Raw genomic sequence first — 13,510 nt, 5'->3', positions numbered from 1 at the left:
TGCCAGTACAGGTAGTGTGTTAAGAGGTTAAAAGGAGGGGGACAACAACAGCTGCTCCGGGAGGAACCCTGGTAATGATTGCGGAGGTTCCTTGGCAATGATAGTATATTGTAGTATATTATAGTATATTAATATGGTGTTAGTATAGTATTATACTTATATTATTAATACTGAAACCATGCCCTAATATACTCTTATAGAATATTATAGATAATAATGTGGGATAAAGAATGAAAGGTTTCTTGGTAGTGATAGATGATAATGTGAGGGGTAAAAGGAGGGGTACAACAATGAGGGGTACAACAACAGGGAACAACAATAAACAACAGGTGGTGAGCGGAGCTACCCTGGTAAGGGGTAATGATAGATAATAATGTGTGCTAAAGAATAAGGACGTCGTTCAATAGGATCGTATACTGCTAGCTAGTAGACGAAACTGATATTTGTTTTTATATATTATATACTTTTTATAAGTAGTGTAAGTCTCACGTGAAATAAGGAGCTTAACAAAGTGGTCCATAGCTTGCCGTATCTTATTTAGCATTCAGCAGTACAGTATAGTACTTACTGGGCGGCGCTCAGCCCGTCAGCCCATCATGTCTTTTAATGGACACTAACCCAGGTAGTACAGTGCATATAAAACAGTACAAGTATATATAATATAGACTCTAAACAGGGAGTCAGGGCCATGTTTCCTCTCGGATTTGTTAAAACTCATGGTATCACTAGAACTATAAGTATAAGGGTTCCATTTTGTACAAGGCACGTTCTCGGGTTAATACCAGATATGATTTTACTGAATGACGTGCTGCATTAATAATGTAAATTGTAAAACATCTAACAAACATCTTGACGGTTAGTTCATGTAAATATTTGCTTTGTTATTACCTGGTTCAGTCTAGAATTAGTCTAGAATTAGTCTAAAATTAGCTTCCGTAGAATAATATATCTGAAGGTTGTGTCACGTGCAAATTGTTTAGTTATCAGATATGCGCGCCGTTGCCCAATAAACGAATTGCCGGATAAATGTATTTGAGGTATAGTACGAACTGAAAAATGTGTTCTACAAGATTGCATGTTATATTGTTATACTTATAATGATAATGAAAATAGTCGAACATCTATTGCTATATTAAGGGGGTATATACACTAAAATCGGCCAACCCAAATGACCTCACTGCTTACAGGAAGTTCACCATCTAGCGCACCGATTCCAACCCGAAAAATTTGATTTCGAGAACACTAATTTCCGTTAAATCGACATGGGCACATATTAGGTGCGATGGGTGCGGGATCGCACAATTTACCGTTTTCCGCACACTTCCGCATAATTTATTGTTTTCCGCACATTTCCGCACATTTTGTGATTATCTGCATATTTCCGCATAATCTAGCATTTTCCGCGTAATTTGGCATAATTTTGAAATTTTCGCGTTAAGATTTTCGAGTGTAAAAACTAAAATATGTTAAAAGTCGGGCCCTTTTATATAATAGGACCGTGACTCAGGCCCTTTCGGGACCCTGACCCAGGCCCTTTCGGGACCGTGACCCAGGCCCTTTTGGAACTCATGCTTAGGCCACGTGACCCGGTTACCACGTGACCGAGGCCCTTTCGGGACCGTTACCCAGGCCCTTTCGGGACCCTGACTCAGGCCCTTTCGGGACCGTTACCCAGGCCCTTTCGGGACCGTGAACCAGGCCGTTCTGGAACCCTCGTCGTTACCGTACTTCGATTATAGTGTATCAGTTATCATTCGTAACTTCACCACATTTGATTACTCTATATCAGGGGTTGAAGTTGTTGAGTAGATTCTATGATCCAAAGTAGGTGATAATAAATCAAGAGGCTTGCATTTGAACATATTGACATGAGTGCAGAGTTGAACCTGTACGGAACCTAGTAGTTTCAGTTCCTTGTTTAACATACCGTACAGCAAGGTCACCGTACCCACTACTTTAACCCGGCGAGGCACATAGCTCACTCTGCAACTCCGTGTCAAATGTTTCATATATACTAGCCGAATTCACAAGATATATACTTGTGTTTGAGAAGCGCTACTAGAACTGCTTCCTTTCCCTTCAGTATCCCATAATAGAAGAAGTAGGTGTAAAGGGTAATGAGCTTTATTCGTTGTAGAATGTAGCGTAGGCTTTATTGTGGGCTTAATGGATCTTGGATCAAATGGTTCACAAGTACTGACAATCAATGCCAACAAGCGTGTCACATATTTGCGATCACGCATGGGATCTGATCGACTCTATCAAGAGGCGTCTTCAAACAACTGTCTCCTGATCTCTACCAGATCAAGTCACTGTTCTCAGATAACTGAATCTCAATATAGGTTCAATCCAGTGGCGTAACGAAAGGCCCTGCTGACCCCGCTGTGCAGGGGGGCGCCAAATCGTCGTTTGAATGTGGGACAATTTCGAAAACTTAACTAAAGTACTAGCAAAACTGCGCGTTTTGCTCTAGATACACACTTTTTTAGAGATTTTACCGGCGTATTCTTTAAAATCATCTAATTTGTTCAATTTTAGGGAGGGCACCAAAAGGGGAGGGGGCGCCAACAGGGGGGCGCTTTTTTCGGCAGGGGGGCGCCAACAGGCAACGTTACGCCACTGGTTCAATCATAGTCTTAGTAAAGAACTACACCCTCAGTAACACATAAACAGACCTATTTTTATAAGAGCGGCGGTTATACGTTTAGAATTTCCAAAGTCCTTGAGAAAATGCAAAAGAAAACCGCACAATTCCCGCACAAATTTCGAAAAATCGCCGCACATTTGCCGCATAATTGGTTAAAATTTACCGCACCTTACCGCACATTTTACCTTTATAGTCGGGTGCGGTACCGCATAATTTCGATTTTTTTACCGCACCTAATATGTGCCTCTGTTAAAATCGACCATTTCCTGGTTAAAATGCATTTTTCGTAAAAAATATTATTTTTTTGATGAGAAGCTATATAGTTATATATATTAAAGGACCAGTTAACTGAAAAATTTGTAGTCTCCAATTTGGCTAAGATTTAAATCAGCTGTGACAAACTGGTAAAGAATCGTATCGCCGAAAGAACCAACTCTCTAGCGTACGTGTAACGCGTGTTATTGCAATAATAAGCTGTGGCCTCGTGACGTCATAAAGTCCCTCAGTGCGCGCTTGCATAGCGTAATTTACATTACAAATGTTTATCATCGTCAATAAAACACGTGTAACTCACTCAAATTTTAGAATTATGACTATTACCCTAGTTCTCCAAAATCCTTATAGTTTTGGCTATCATCCTAACTAAAGGAATAGCTGATTGGATGTACAGTGCTCACGTCATGATTTCAAACAGTGATATAGTTTCTTGAACAGTGGCGGGTGAATGTACGGTTAGAAAGTTTCTGCTATTACAACTTATGTCATATGTGATAATTTTGGATTGTTCTCATTGCTTAATTACACAAGCAGGGAGACTGTACCGATTATTTTTCCCCAGTCCATGAAACTCTAACGAATTTAGAAAGGATACAGATAAGTAGGAGTTTGTTCAATTCCGAGAGCAATTATATTTATAGCATAGCGAAATTTCTAACTTTAATCTGCAAGTGTCTGCCAGTACAGGAGACAAGAAGTCTGGCTACTTTACGGCCGTTCCTCTGGGACCATTAGTAGAAGTAGCTTCTATCAGAACAGTGCCGTGGGAACAGAATTCCCGCCAAAATACCCGGTCTACCAAATAGTAAAATTACTGATTGGAGGTGTGTACGGTGTGAGGTGTGTTTGAATTAGACTTCCGGCTTACCTAGTTGTTATCCTAATTGCATTATCATCGGTGCATAACATAAATAAACTACTGGTAAGTTTAAATACCAAGTGCAAACGTGTTCAGTCGATCGACCCACTGAACAACTATAGAATTTCCAAGACCCTATTATTCTCTGGCCATATATTACGGCACGATCGATTGTTAGATGGCTAAATGACCAACGTTAATCTATACAATTCTAAAACTATGAGCTAGCACTTAAATCTAAAAATACCTTTTTTATATTACTCATGATTTTTACATTTCACGTAAAACATTGTCGCCAGAGGTTGATCATGATTCATGGACACTAACAGCTTAATTTGAGATAAATGACTTATGAGTTTCTCTAAAGTTAACTCTAAAGTTGTGTAGTCCAGTCATTTATGGACATTTATGGAAATGAACCTGCAAATGTTCTAATACTCACGAAACTTTGCACAGACCTTCCCGAAGTTATGATTAAATGATTTTCGTTTGGAGACATTTTTTTGACCGTGGAGAAAACCCAGGAGGGTCACGCCCATATTGACCCAATAACGTAACCGACCCCTTGCTTCTGAAGGTCGTAGAGACTTCAAAATAGGCTTGAACGAAGCCGCATATGCATGTTTATATAGGAGTTATTGAGCAACACATGGCCTAAAATCCTTACTTTTCGATAAATTCGCCAAAAACCATTTTGGGCGTGGTGCTAAGCCCATTTTCGATATGATCGTGATGGAGTCTTCAGACAGGATGTAAAAGAACCGCAATTAGCATATTAATATATGACTTACGAACAAACATATGCCTTAAAGTGCTTACTTTTTCAGTTATTGGCGAAAAACTGATTTTCGGTTCCAGAAATCATGCAAAACTATGGGTATCTGGTTAATTGGGCTATGAAGGCCCTAAAGGTTTTTGAATGTATGCAAATTGTGCAGAATGGCCATGTTTATATACAACTTATGAAGCAACATGTACCCTAAATTACTTACTTTTCGAGTTATTCGGGGGAAAAGATTGTATTATGTCCATTTTTTACCTGTAAAATACAGTCTCACGAGCTACTCTGCGCGCAAGAGGGACTTTATGACGTCATCGCCAAAATAATACAAACGCTATTTACACGCGTTAGAGAGCAGTTAGAGATTTAGGAATTTCGACTCGTTGCTTAGTTTGCTATTTGTCACAATCTGTCAAAATATGAGGATAACTTTTTTTTCAGTTAACTGGTCCTTTAATATAGCTATATAATAATTTAGCTAATTATTGTGATATCATAATCAAGCCGACACAAACCCCTGTTTTGGTGTATACCCCTTAATGTATTGGCTTTACCAGTTGGTGGATTCAAACAGGACAAAAATGCATCCTCAGTGAATTTAAAACCAAAGCAACTTGAAATATATTTCATGCAAGTTTCAACATGCCAACAGTAACACTTCCCATAGCAATATTATACCTGCAAATTAGAATAACGGAAGCAGTAATTACCCACTACCCAGTCAGTGTTATTTGATTACCCAAGTAGCGATGAATAACTTAATTACTGCTATATTCGTTACTTACCCACAACTACAAGACAAACTACCCGCTATAATATCCCATGTTCGTATAATTGAGATAATCATAATCATAATGACCGCTAATTAGCTGGTTAGTCACTATTTAATGCTCAATTAGCTGGTGTTTAAATAAGCTGACTTTACCATGGTATAATTTCAATCCAAAATTGATTTAAAAAGTTACTTTTTACAAACAGTAGTCAAAGAACTGAAAAGGATGTCTTATCATGAAGGTTTTGGTAGTTTCTTAAATTTACACAGAGATAAAGGCTGGTCGTCCTGAACGTTAACATAAACGCTAAAAATGCGGGGAAAAAACTAAAAGTTAAAGCAAAAACATATTCATGTTTATAATTGTAAATACGTGCTAACGGTCAACCTTATCCGAGTTAAACCAAGGCATCTAAGCTGTCAGCCTTCCCCGGACGAAAATAAGGTGAGAGCAGCTTGGAGCTGACAAAAGTTTGGTTCTGAGAGAACAAGAGGACCAACTTTACCAGCGCTGATAGGCGCTTGTCAGCACGACTATTACGGAAATATGTGCACTAAATTCCACTTTGCACTTGCACTGCAAGTTGCAGGGCAGCCCAGAATCTGATAATATAGTCCTTTGTAAATACACGTCTCAAACTCAAAGGACATTCTTTTGGTCGGTATTTGGTGGTGAAGTAGGCACAGAACTGACTAACAAAAGCTTCTCTGAGGTCGAGGAAGGGTAGTGTGTATGAGTGGGTATTAACTATTCATTGAGCATGAAGCCGGTGTTTACAGAAGTGGAAGCCAAATAGAAGCCAACTGGAAGCCATGCGAAGTTAGCTGAGATTGACATTTGGATTTTACCGAGAACGTTGCAGAGCTGATGTTCAGGTCACGGATATTGAAAGAATATAACTAACACGATAAATATAAAATATGCCATTGTATTGCGAGGATATGGCTAGAGTGACGAAAGGAACTTTCAACTAAAACCAAAATTCGATAAGTAGAGAGTCCTTGCCCATTGTACCTACTCACAAGTAACATTGGTTAAAACTTATGTTAGGTAAATGTGACTTACATGAACACTATAACCAAACATTGGCCTCTTTGTACGGAAAACCAGTGTGTTTATATACGTGCCCAGTGACTACTGTAATCATTGGAAAAGGTAAAGTATATTCAGACTTCAGAGGAGACCACATATATTGAGGAAAAGTGACTTTGATAATTAACTTATTGAGTTAGCTGGTTCCTTGTTAAGGAATTCAGGAAAGTCATCTGTTAGTGTGCGTTTATGGAATATATTTCAGTGTTTATTCTGGGTAGCTGTATATTTTCAATTAAGAACTGTGGCTAGATTGTAGGTTAATAACCTACCAAAACGCGCGCCGAGTTGAACTCGTCGACAGTTGACGAGTTATATTTGGAACAAATATTTTATGAGTATCAACCGTTATAATGGCTACAATATTTTACTGAGGCAAAAAAAGCCGTAAACATTGCTCTGGCGATCCAGCCAAGAGAAAATATTACCGTTTAAATAAAGCGTTTAAACCATAAGTACAGGATGAAGTTCAAGTAATGCTGCTTCACTGTTGACTATGTGATTTTACTTTTATTCTCACTATTACAAATACCAAAAGCGAGTCATGATCTAAAACTTCTTATTGAAATGATGAATATGGTTACATTAAACAACTTCCACTCGGTTACAAATTATACCTGGCTTACAAAACTTATCAAAACCCATTTCTAAAATTCTGAAGGAACACCTATCAATATAACACACCTTCAATATAACCAATAATACTAACTCATTTCAAACGGGTGCCTGAAAAACAGGACTAGTTGGCGTGAGACTAGTTGGTGTGAGACTCGTTCATGGCGGCGGCAAAAAGTTAACCCTAACCCTGTAAGTCTCCACGCCGACAAGCCTCACGTCAATGAGTCTGGATCATACTTCAAACACTTAATCAATAATCATAAACAAATTATGCATACAAATAACGAAATCGAAACAATTAATTCAAAAATTCAAATCCATAATAAATTAAAAACCCAGACCAATTAACAATTAAAGAGTAATCAATTAACATAAAAGTAATATTAAACATGTTTATAATTAAGTCATCACAGAAACGAACTAAGAGACACAACGAATTGTCCAATGTATTTTGATCTAATTTAATGACCGCATGAAAATTGAACATGCGGTTTAACAATCCAGAAGTCTAAGAGGAGCACTTGAAGAACAGATCATCTTAATACACACTATCTCCCTAGATTAGTTACCGGCGTTAACTCGAGAAGGGATGTTCATGTAGTGAAGGAGGACACTGATGTTTTGCATTGTTCTATGAGAAACACGGGCAGATTATTAGCGCATGCTGAGAAACTGATAGTTTTTATAATAGTTAATAGTACTATGTTTACAGTATGCACTGAAGCTGTGGAACATAGTGCCTCACACAGTAAAGCCTGATACATCCTTTGGCATATCTAGGAAGTTTCTTGAACTTTTAACAGGTACCCCTCCTCATTTAACCCTCATAAAAAACCGTAGAAAAATTCATCCCGCAGAAAAATCCCAATGTTCACACTAGGCAAATGTGCCTGACAGTTAATAACAAAACCAACAAACACTCGGCACATTTATCACAGTCTGAGGTGTAAAGCCTGGCCATTAACAACACCAATAAAACCCACAGCAACACTAGTTGGCCCAATTCTCATAGTCAGGAGTAAGTTTAATGGCTTGACAAATAACCCCCATAACACCCCCAAATACACAACCCCATACGATCAGCCAGCCCAAGTACTGCAGGACCACGGTGTACATGATGTCCTGGATCATCTGTGGAGTTACTTCCAGCATCCGCTCGCACATGTACCTGGGGAGGTATTCATTTCAATTTTTAGTTATGAGCCAATATTATTTTGTTTTATGATTGTTTTGAATATGATTATTTTGAAGACTACTGATATTAATTAACCTGTTTCGATGCCCCTCGAGGTCTTTCAATCATATTGATGTAAATTACAGGGGTCGGGAATATCCGAGATAGGTTTAAAATCGTGGATACAAATTCAGAGGAGATAAAATTTGTGAGGAAGCTTAAAGTTCCTTATCGATATAATAGAATGAAATTTGCACCTGTTGAGTTCATCTCGTAACTTGTCCAGGTTCAGTGCTCCATTGTCAGGTTCTATAAGATGATTTAACACGCTCGGCCCAAGGTCAGACAGGAATGAAACTATTACTGGTTTTATCAACGGCTTGAACGTACTGAAAAAAAGTTTATTTATAGTAATTAACATGTATGTATTTTATTTGAGTATGCAAAAGTATAAACCCGCCTATAATATTTGAAAACACGCATAACATTGTCGTATGAAAGTATGAACTCTATCTCCAGTCCAAACAGTCCGCAATAATCAGTGCCTCAGCTAGCTCCCCAGGCGCCGCGGCTGGATCGATCGATCGATCGATCGAAGGGCCGCCGGGCCGGCCGTACGTGTTGCGCTGCTGATATAGCATGAAAAGTATTGCGCGCTACAGAAAATTGAGTTTTCCGGGATCGTCCACGAATTGCCACAATTGTCACAAACAGATGAATCTTAGATGAAAAACTGATCGAAACACATTGCCGCTATAAAAGTCAAGATGTCCAAGTACATGGGTATTATTTATAGAATAAAACGGCATTTACCACGTACAGTGCGTTTACAGTTGTTTCAAAGTTTCATACAATCGTATCTGAATTTCTGTTCAATCGTGTTGGGTTTCGTGCACAAAATGAACTATTTCCCTGAGTCAGTGCCAAACTCGATAAGAAAACTATTCACTAGTAATATGCCAACATACAGCTCCGACCGTGTAAGTAGCGCTGACTGGATGGAGCAATATGGTTGATTTTAGATCTTCTATATTCTTCAAAGGACCACTACTAGCTATCACCGAGACCAATACTAAAATAACTTGCCCCCCCCCCCCCCTCCTAGCTTATTTTCAATAAACATCTGTAAGGTTAATGTGAAACGTATTATTCTCGAGCAACAGTCAACTGAATGCTTAGACGGAGCCTGGCCCGTTTTTCTACTGAACAACATTTCAGGCCTAAGAAGTTCAGATAGACAGCCATCTCAAAAAGAACCTTAAATTGCCCACCATTCACCAGTCATACGATTTCATATCACTATTAATTTAGGCAACGTATGTCATATATACAACGTGCGTGCGTGAGTGCGTGAGTGCGTGCGTGAGTGCGTGAGTGCGTGAGTGCGTGAGTGCGTGAGTGCGTGAGTGCGTGAGTGCGTGCAACAACAACAACAACAACAACAACAACAACAACAACAACAACAACAACAACAACAACAACAACAACAACAACAACAACAACAACAACAACAACAACAACAACAACAACAACAACAACAACAACAACAACAACAACAACAACAACAACAACAACAACAACAACAACAACAACAACAACAACAACAACAACAACAACAACAACAACAACAACAACAACAACAACATACCCAACGTTTATATCCATAGATTCAACGAGCTGCCCCTCGGGTGATGCTGATATCTGATCAATCTTATCCTCAATTATCTTCTGCCCTGTTTCTGTGTTTAGGAAGAGATTTATCTTGTTTTCTACGTCTGCTTCAGCTGCTGCCTCCCTCAATTTCTGACAGATGATTAATGATTAAGCACAAGATAGTAAGACGTGTTATACACACGAGCACTGAGTCGTTAATTAATTCAATTAATTAATTAAGGGCGTGAGAAAGCGTTTTGGTATAAATCTGTGAGTAGCTGACGACTACATACACGTGATGCAGCAGTAAATGTATAAATAAATATTCGTGGTAGTTGGCAGCCAACCATTAAAAAATCTTATATAATATGCAGATTTTTCATCAGTAATGTAACCATTATACCTGTGGAATGTAACAACCATTATACCTGTGGAATGTACTTGTTGAGAAACTCCGGCTGGAAGAATGTACCCAGGATCATATCTTTCATCGCACACCTTATGGCTTTATATCTTCGCCTTAGGACACCACTCCCTTGAAAAGTGGAAAAGTTAAGCGGCATTTCGAACAATAATGTAAGTTAAACAAGGCGATCTATGAGATTGAGTGATTAGTGAATCATAACAATTAAGTAATCAAGTGATTAGTATTTAACTAATTAAGCGATTAGTAAATCATGACAACGAGTTGATATAAACATACCGTAGATTAAAGGAATTTTGTAAAATAACATCTGTATGGCTATCCAGTTAGTAAAGCCTCCACTGAAGGCGAACAGACCTATCGACAAGAGGTATTTACCTGGAAATAGATATATATCATATACCCATATAGTTCTTAGTTGCAAGTCAATAACTTTGTGAATTGTTAGCTTATTAATATGTAAATCAAAGATATTTTGAACTCAAGACGGTGACTTTAAAAGTGGACTGATTAAAACTGATTAAAACCAATTAAATACCAATTAAATGCCAATTAAATACCAATTAAATACCAATTAAATACCAATTAAATACCAATTAAATACCAATTAAATACCAATTAAATACCAATTAAATACCAATTAAATACCAATTAAATACCAATTAAATGCCAATTAAATACCAATTAAATACCAATTAAATACCTGCACTCTGGGAATGTTTGTTATCAGAACTCACTGCAAACATTGACACAGATCCTGAAAGTTAGATACGATTATGACTATTTTCAAGTAATTTGTGGTTGAAAGTGACAAATAAAAATGTCAAAAAAAACCCCGAAAAGATGGTGTTATCTTCAGTGATATAATCAACCTTAAATTCAGGTCTTATCAAAATTATGACATCTTTATGCCAAACCTAACCACAAAATGTATGTCTACAGAAACAATAGTTGATGCATGAGATCTAAGAATACACACCAGTATTTTCCAATTACAACAAACAATCACATTGGATACATTTTAGCTTTACATTAAATTTAATCCTATAAATGTCTCTGGAGCGCCTTCCCGAGACTATAATCTCTAATACAAGGATGTATACACATGGATTGTATAACCATAATATTTGAAAAACAATAGAAATATCAAAAGTGAAAGCTGATAGTTCTCTTAATGTCACGCGTCAAAAATACATGCTTCACATCTATAACAATTTCATAACCAGTAAATAACAATCCTAAATAAGGGGTAATTAAAGTAATTAATGTGATTAAAGTGACTTACCCGCACAGACGACTAGAATACTGAAGGTGAGAGCAATGTGACCTTTATCAGTCACACATCCTGAACACTTGTGAGGACAGGACTCCTGCAATGAACAATATTTGAGAACAATAAACAGTATTTGAGAACAATAAACAGTATTTGAGGACACAGCTATCAAATCACATAGTTTAAATAGTTTTAGGAATAGGGCTGTAGAGCTGGAAATAATACATTTTTGTTATTTTGGGTGTCATAATATTCAAAGAGGGGGTTCAACCCCATTTCCTCCCATACCCAAATCCAAATATCTCGTTGTTTTTGGGGAAAACTTGGGCACCATTCGAGCAAATTCGCGAGAAGAAAGGTAAAATAAAATAAAGAAAAGTGTCATCATATTACACGAACAATTACTTGCATCATAAAAGTACATACCTCACCATAAGTATCAACCATGTTCAAAACTCCATCTCGTATAGCAGATATTATACCTTAACAGGGGATGTGATATTCCTTTTTATTTAGTGTATTTAAGTTCTAACTAGAAACGTGCAGTTTCATCCTGAAGAGTGATTTGTGATGGAACAATTATAGAGTGCTTATCTTTAAAATTGATAACAATTTTAACAGAATTTTAGCAGGAATAAAATGTTAACAATAATTGAAGAATGTATGCTAAAATATGCTTGAAGGGTTAATCATGAATTTCAATAAGCTAAGAAGAAAAGAGACTAAACTAATGGTATGCACAATTACAAGATGTACAATGTATAACATTGACAGTAACACTACAATGTATAAATTCACTTGGCTAACTTGTTTGATCTAAAATGAAATAGTGAAAAAGAGCGGCATAATTGGATCGCCAAAAGTGAGGTCATAATATATGGTTAAGTTTGAGATAGTTTATATGATCAGAAATTTAGTTTTGATTCAGATTATTTTATTGGAAACAGTGAAACAAATTGGGGTAAATTTAGTCAACTTCAGATTTTCAAGTAATCGTTACAAAAAGTCAATTGACATTAAAGAAGCACAGCTTCAATTTGAAATCAACAAATAAACAAAAATAATTTAGAATAACAGTCGATCATAATAATTAAAACATAACTTAAGACTGTCTCAAAATACAGGGTGGGCCAAAAGTCAGTACCCATACGTTGGCCTTAATAGCTCCGCCGTGTTTTATATTTGAGAGCTGTTGCTTTGCAGACGGCATACTGTACTTACTGGTTCGAGGATTCCGTCGTCAAAATTTGAAAATTCGAATATTTTAGACCACGCCCATTCAATATTAAAACACCTATATTGTTTTCTCTGAACATGCTGAACGCCTAATTTTTTCAGAAACGGTAGATTATCAAATGTTGCATATGATCTGAAAACATGAGGCAAAACGGATTAGAAATGACGAAGTTATCAAGCATTTTCTGTATCTCGTTAACAATATTGACTGGGTGATTATGCATGACACCGTGACACGACACCTTAATTGGGCACCCATAACAATTCCCATAATGTTTAACGGGGTAGTTAACGGGGGCACCTTATCACGTGATCAGGTAAACCAATCACCTGATCACACGTAATGAATAAACTCGTTATGCTTCATATCTCGGTCATCTGAGAAGCTACAGTTCTAATTCTTTCAGGACAAACGTAATTCGAATGGCCAAACACAATTCAATATCATTTAGCTTGATCCGACTATCCAAACTATTAAATAAATGTAAAAATGAACCTCCATTTGAAAAAAATGAACGCGAATATTTTTCGAGTTGACAAATTCCTCGAACCAGTGGTGGTACTAAGTCATACCAGAAAGAAGTATTAAAATTGGGCACTCAGTGACTGAGCTATAAAGGCCAACATATGGGTACTGACTTTTGGCCCACCCTGTATATTATTAATTAAAGACGATAGCTTGATCGCGGAAAAATCCTTTTACC

The 13,510-nt window shown here is 37.3% G+C and overlaps 1 protein-coding gene across 2 annotated transcripts; it reads right to left on the bottom strand.

The window, feature by feature from the left end:
* Positions 1 to 7,627: 7,627 nt before the first annotated feature.
* LOC134824551 (uncharacterized) lies at positions 7,628 to 12,122 on the bottom strand. 2 transcript variants are annotated; one of them, XM_063836459.1, is made up of 8 exons: positions 11,997 to 12,122; positions 11,583 to 11,667; positions 11,001 to 11,054; positions 10,577 to 10,675; positions 10,302 to 10,408; positions 9,869 to 10,023; positions 8,478 to 8,609; positions 7,628 to 8,214 (listed from the first exon to the last, which is right to left on the bottom strand). In XM_063836459.1, the coding sequence occupies exons 1-8, from the start codon at positions 12,015 to 12,017 to the stop codon at positions 8,037 to 8,039; spliced, it is 831 nt and encodes a 276-aa protein (XP_063692529.1). In that variant the 5' UTR covers positions 12,018 to 12,122; the 3' UTR covers positions 7,628 to 8,036. The 2 variants fall into 2 exon arrangements, with proteins under 2 accessions (XP_063692529.1, XP_063692530.1); XM_063836460.1 differs by having other exon boundaries at positions 12,002 to 12,122.
* Positions 12,123 to 13,510: the final 1,388 nt, after the last annotated feature.

This window comes from Bolinopsis microptera, chromosome 12 (assembly GCF_026151205.1).
Source record: "Bolinopsis microptera isolate Bmic1 chromosome 12, MBARI_Bmic_1.0, whole genome shotgun sequence".
NCBI lineage: Eukaryota > Metazoa > Ctenophora > Tentaculata > Lobata > Bolinopsidae > Bolinopsis > Bolinopsis microptera.
Note: the sequence above shows the minus strand (reverse complement) of the source record. Positions and strands in the feature narration are given on the sequence as shown.

Bases quoted from the DNA above. Each gene is read 5' to 3' on its own strand.
- LOC134824551 (XM_063836459.1), bottom strand. From the start codon at position 12,017: ATGGTTGATACTTATGGTGAG. The intron at 10,024-10,301 runs GTATAATGGTTG...ATCATCTGTCAG, and splicing joins TCAACAAGTACATTCCACAG to AAATTGAGGGAGGCAGCAGC. The intron at 8,215-8,477 runs GTGCAAATTTCA...ATACCTCCCCAG, and splicing joins TTACGAGATGAACTCAACAG to GTACATGTGCGAGCGGATGC.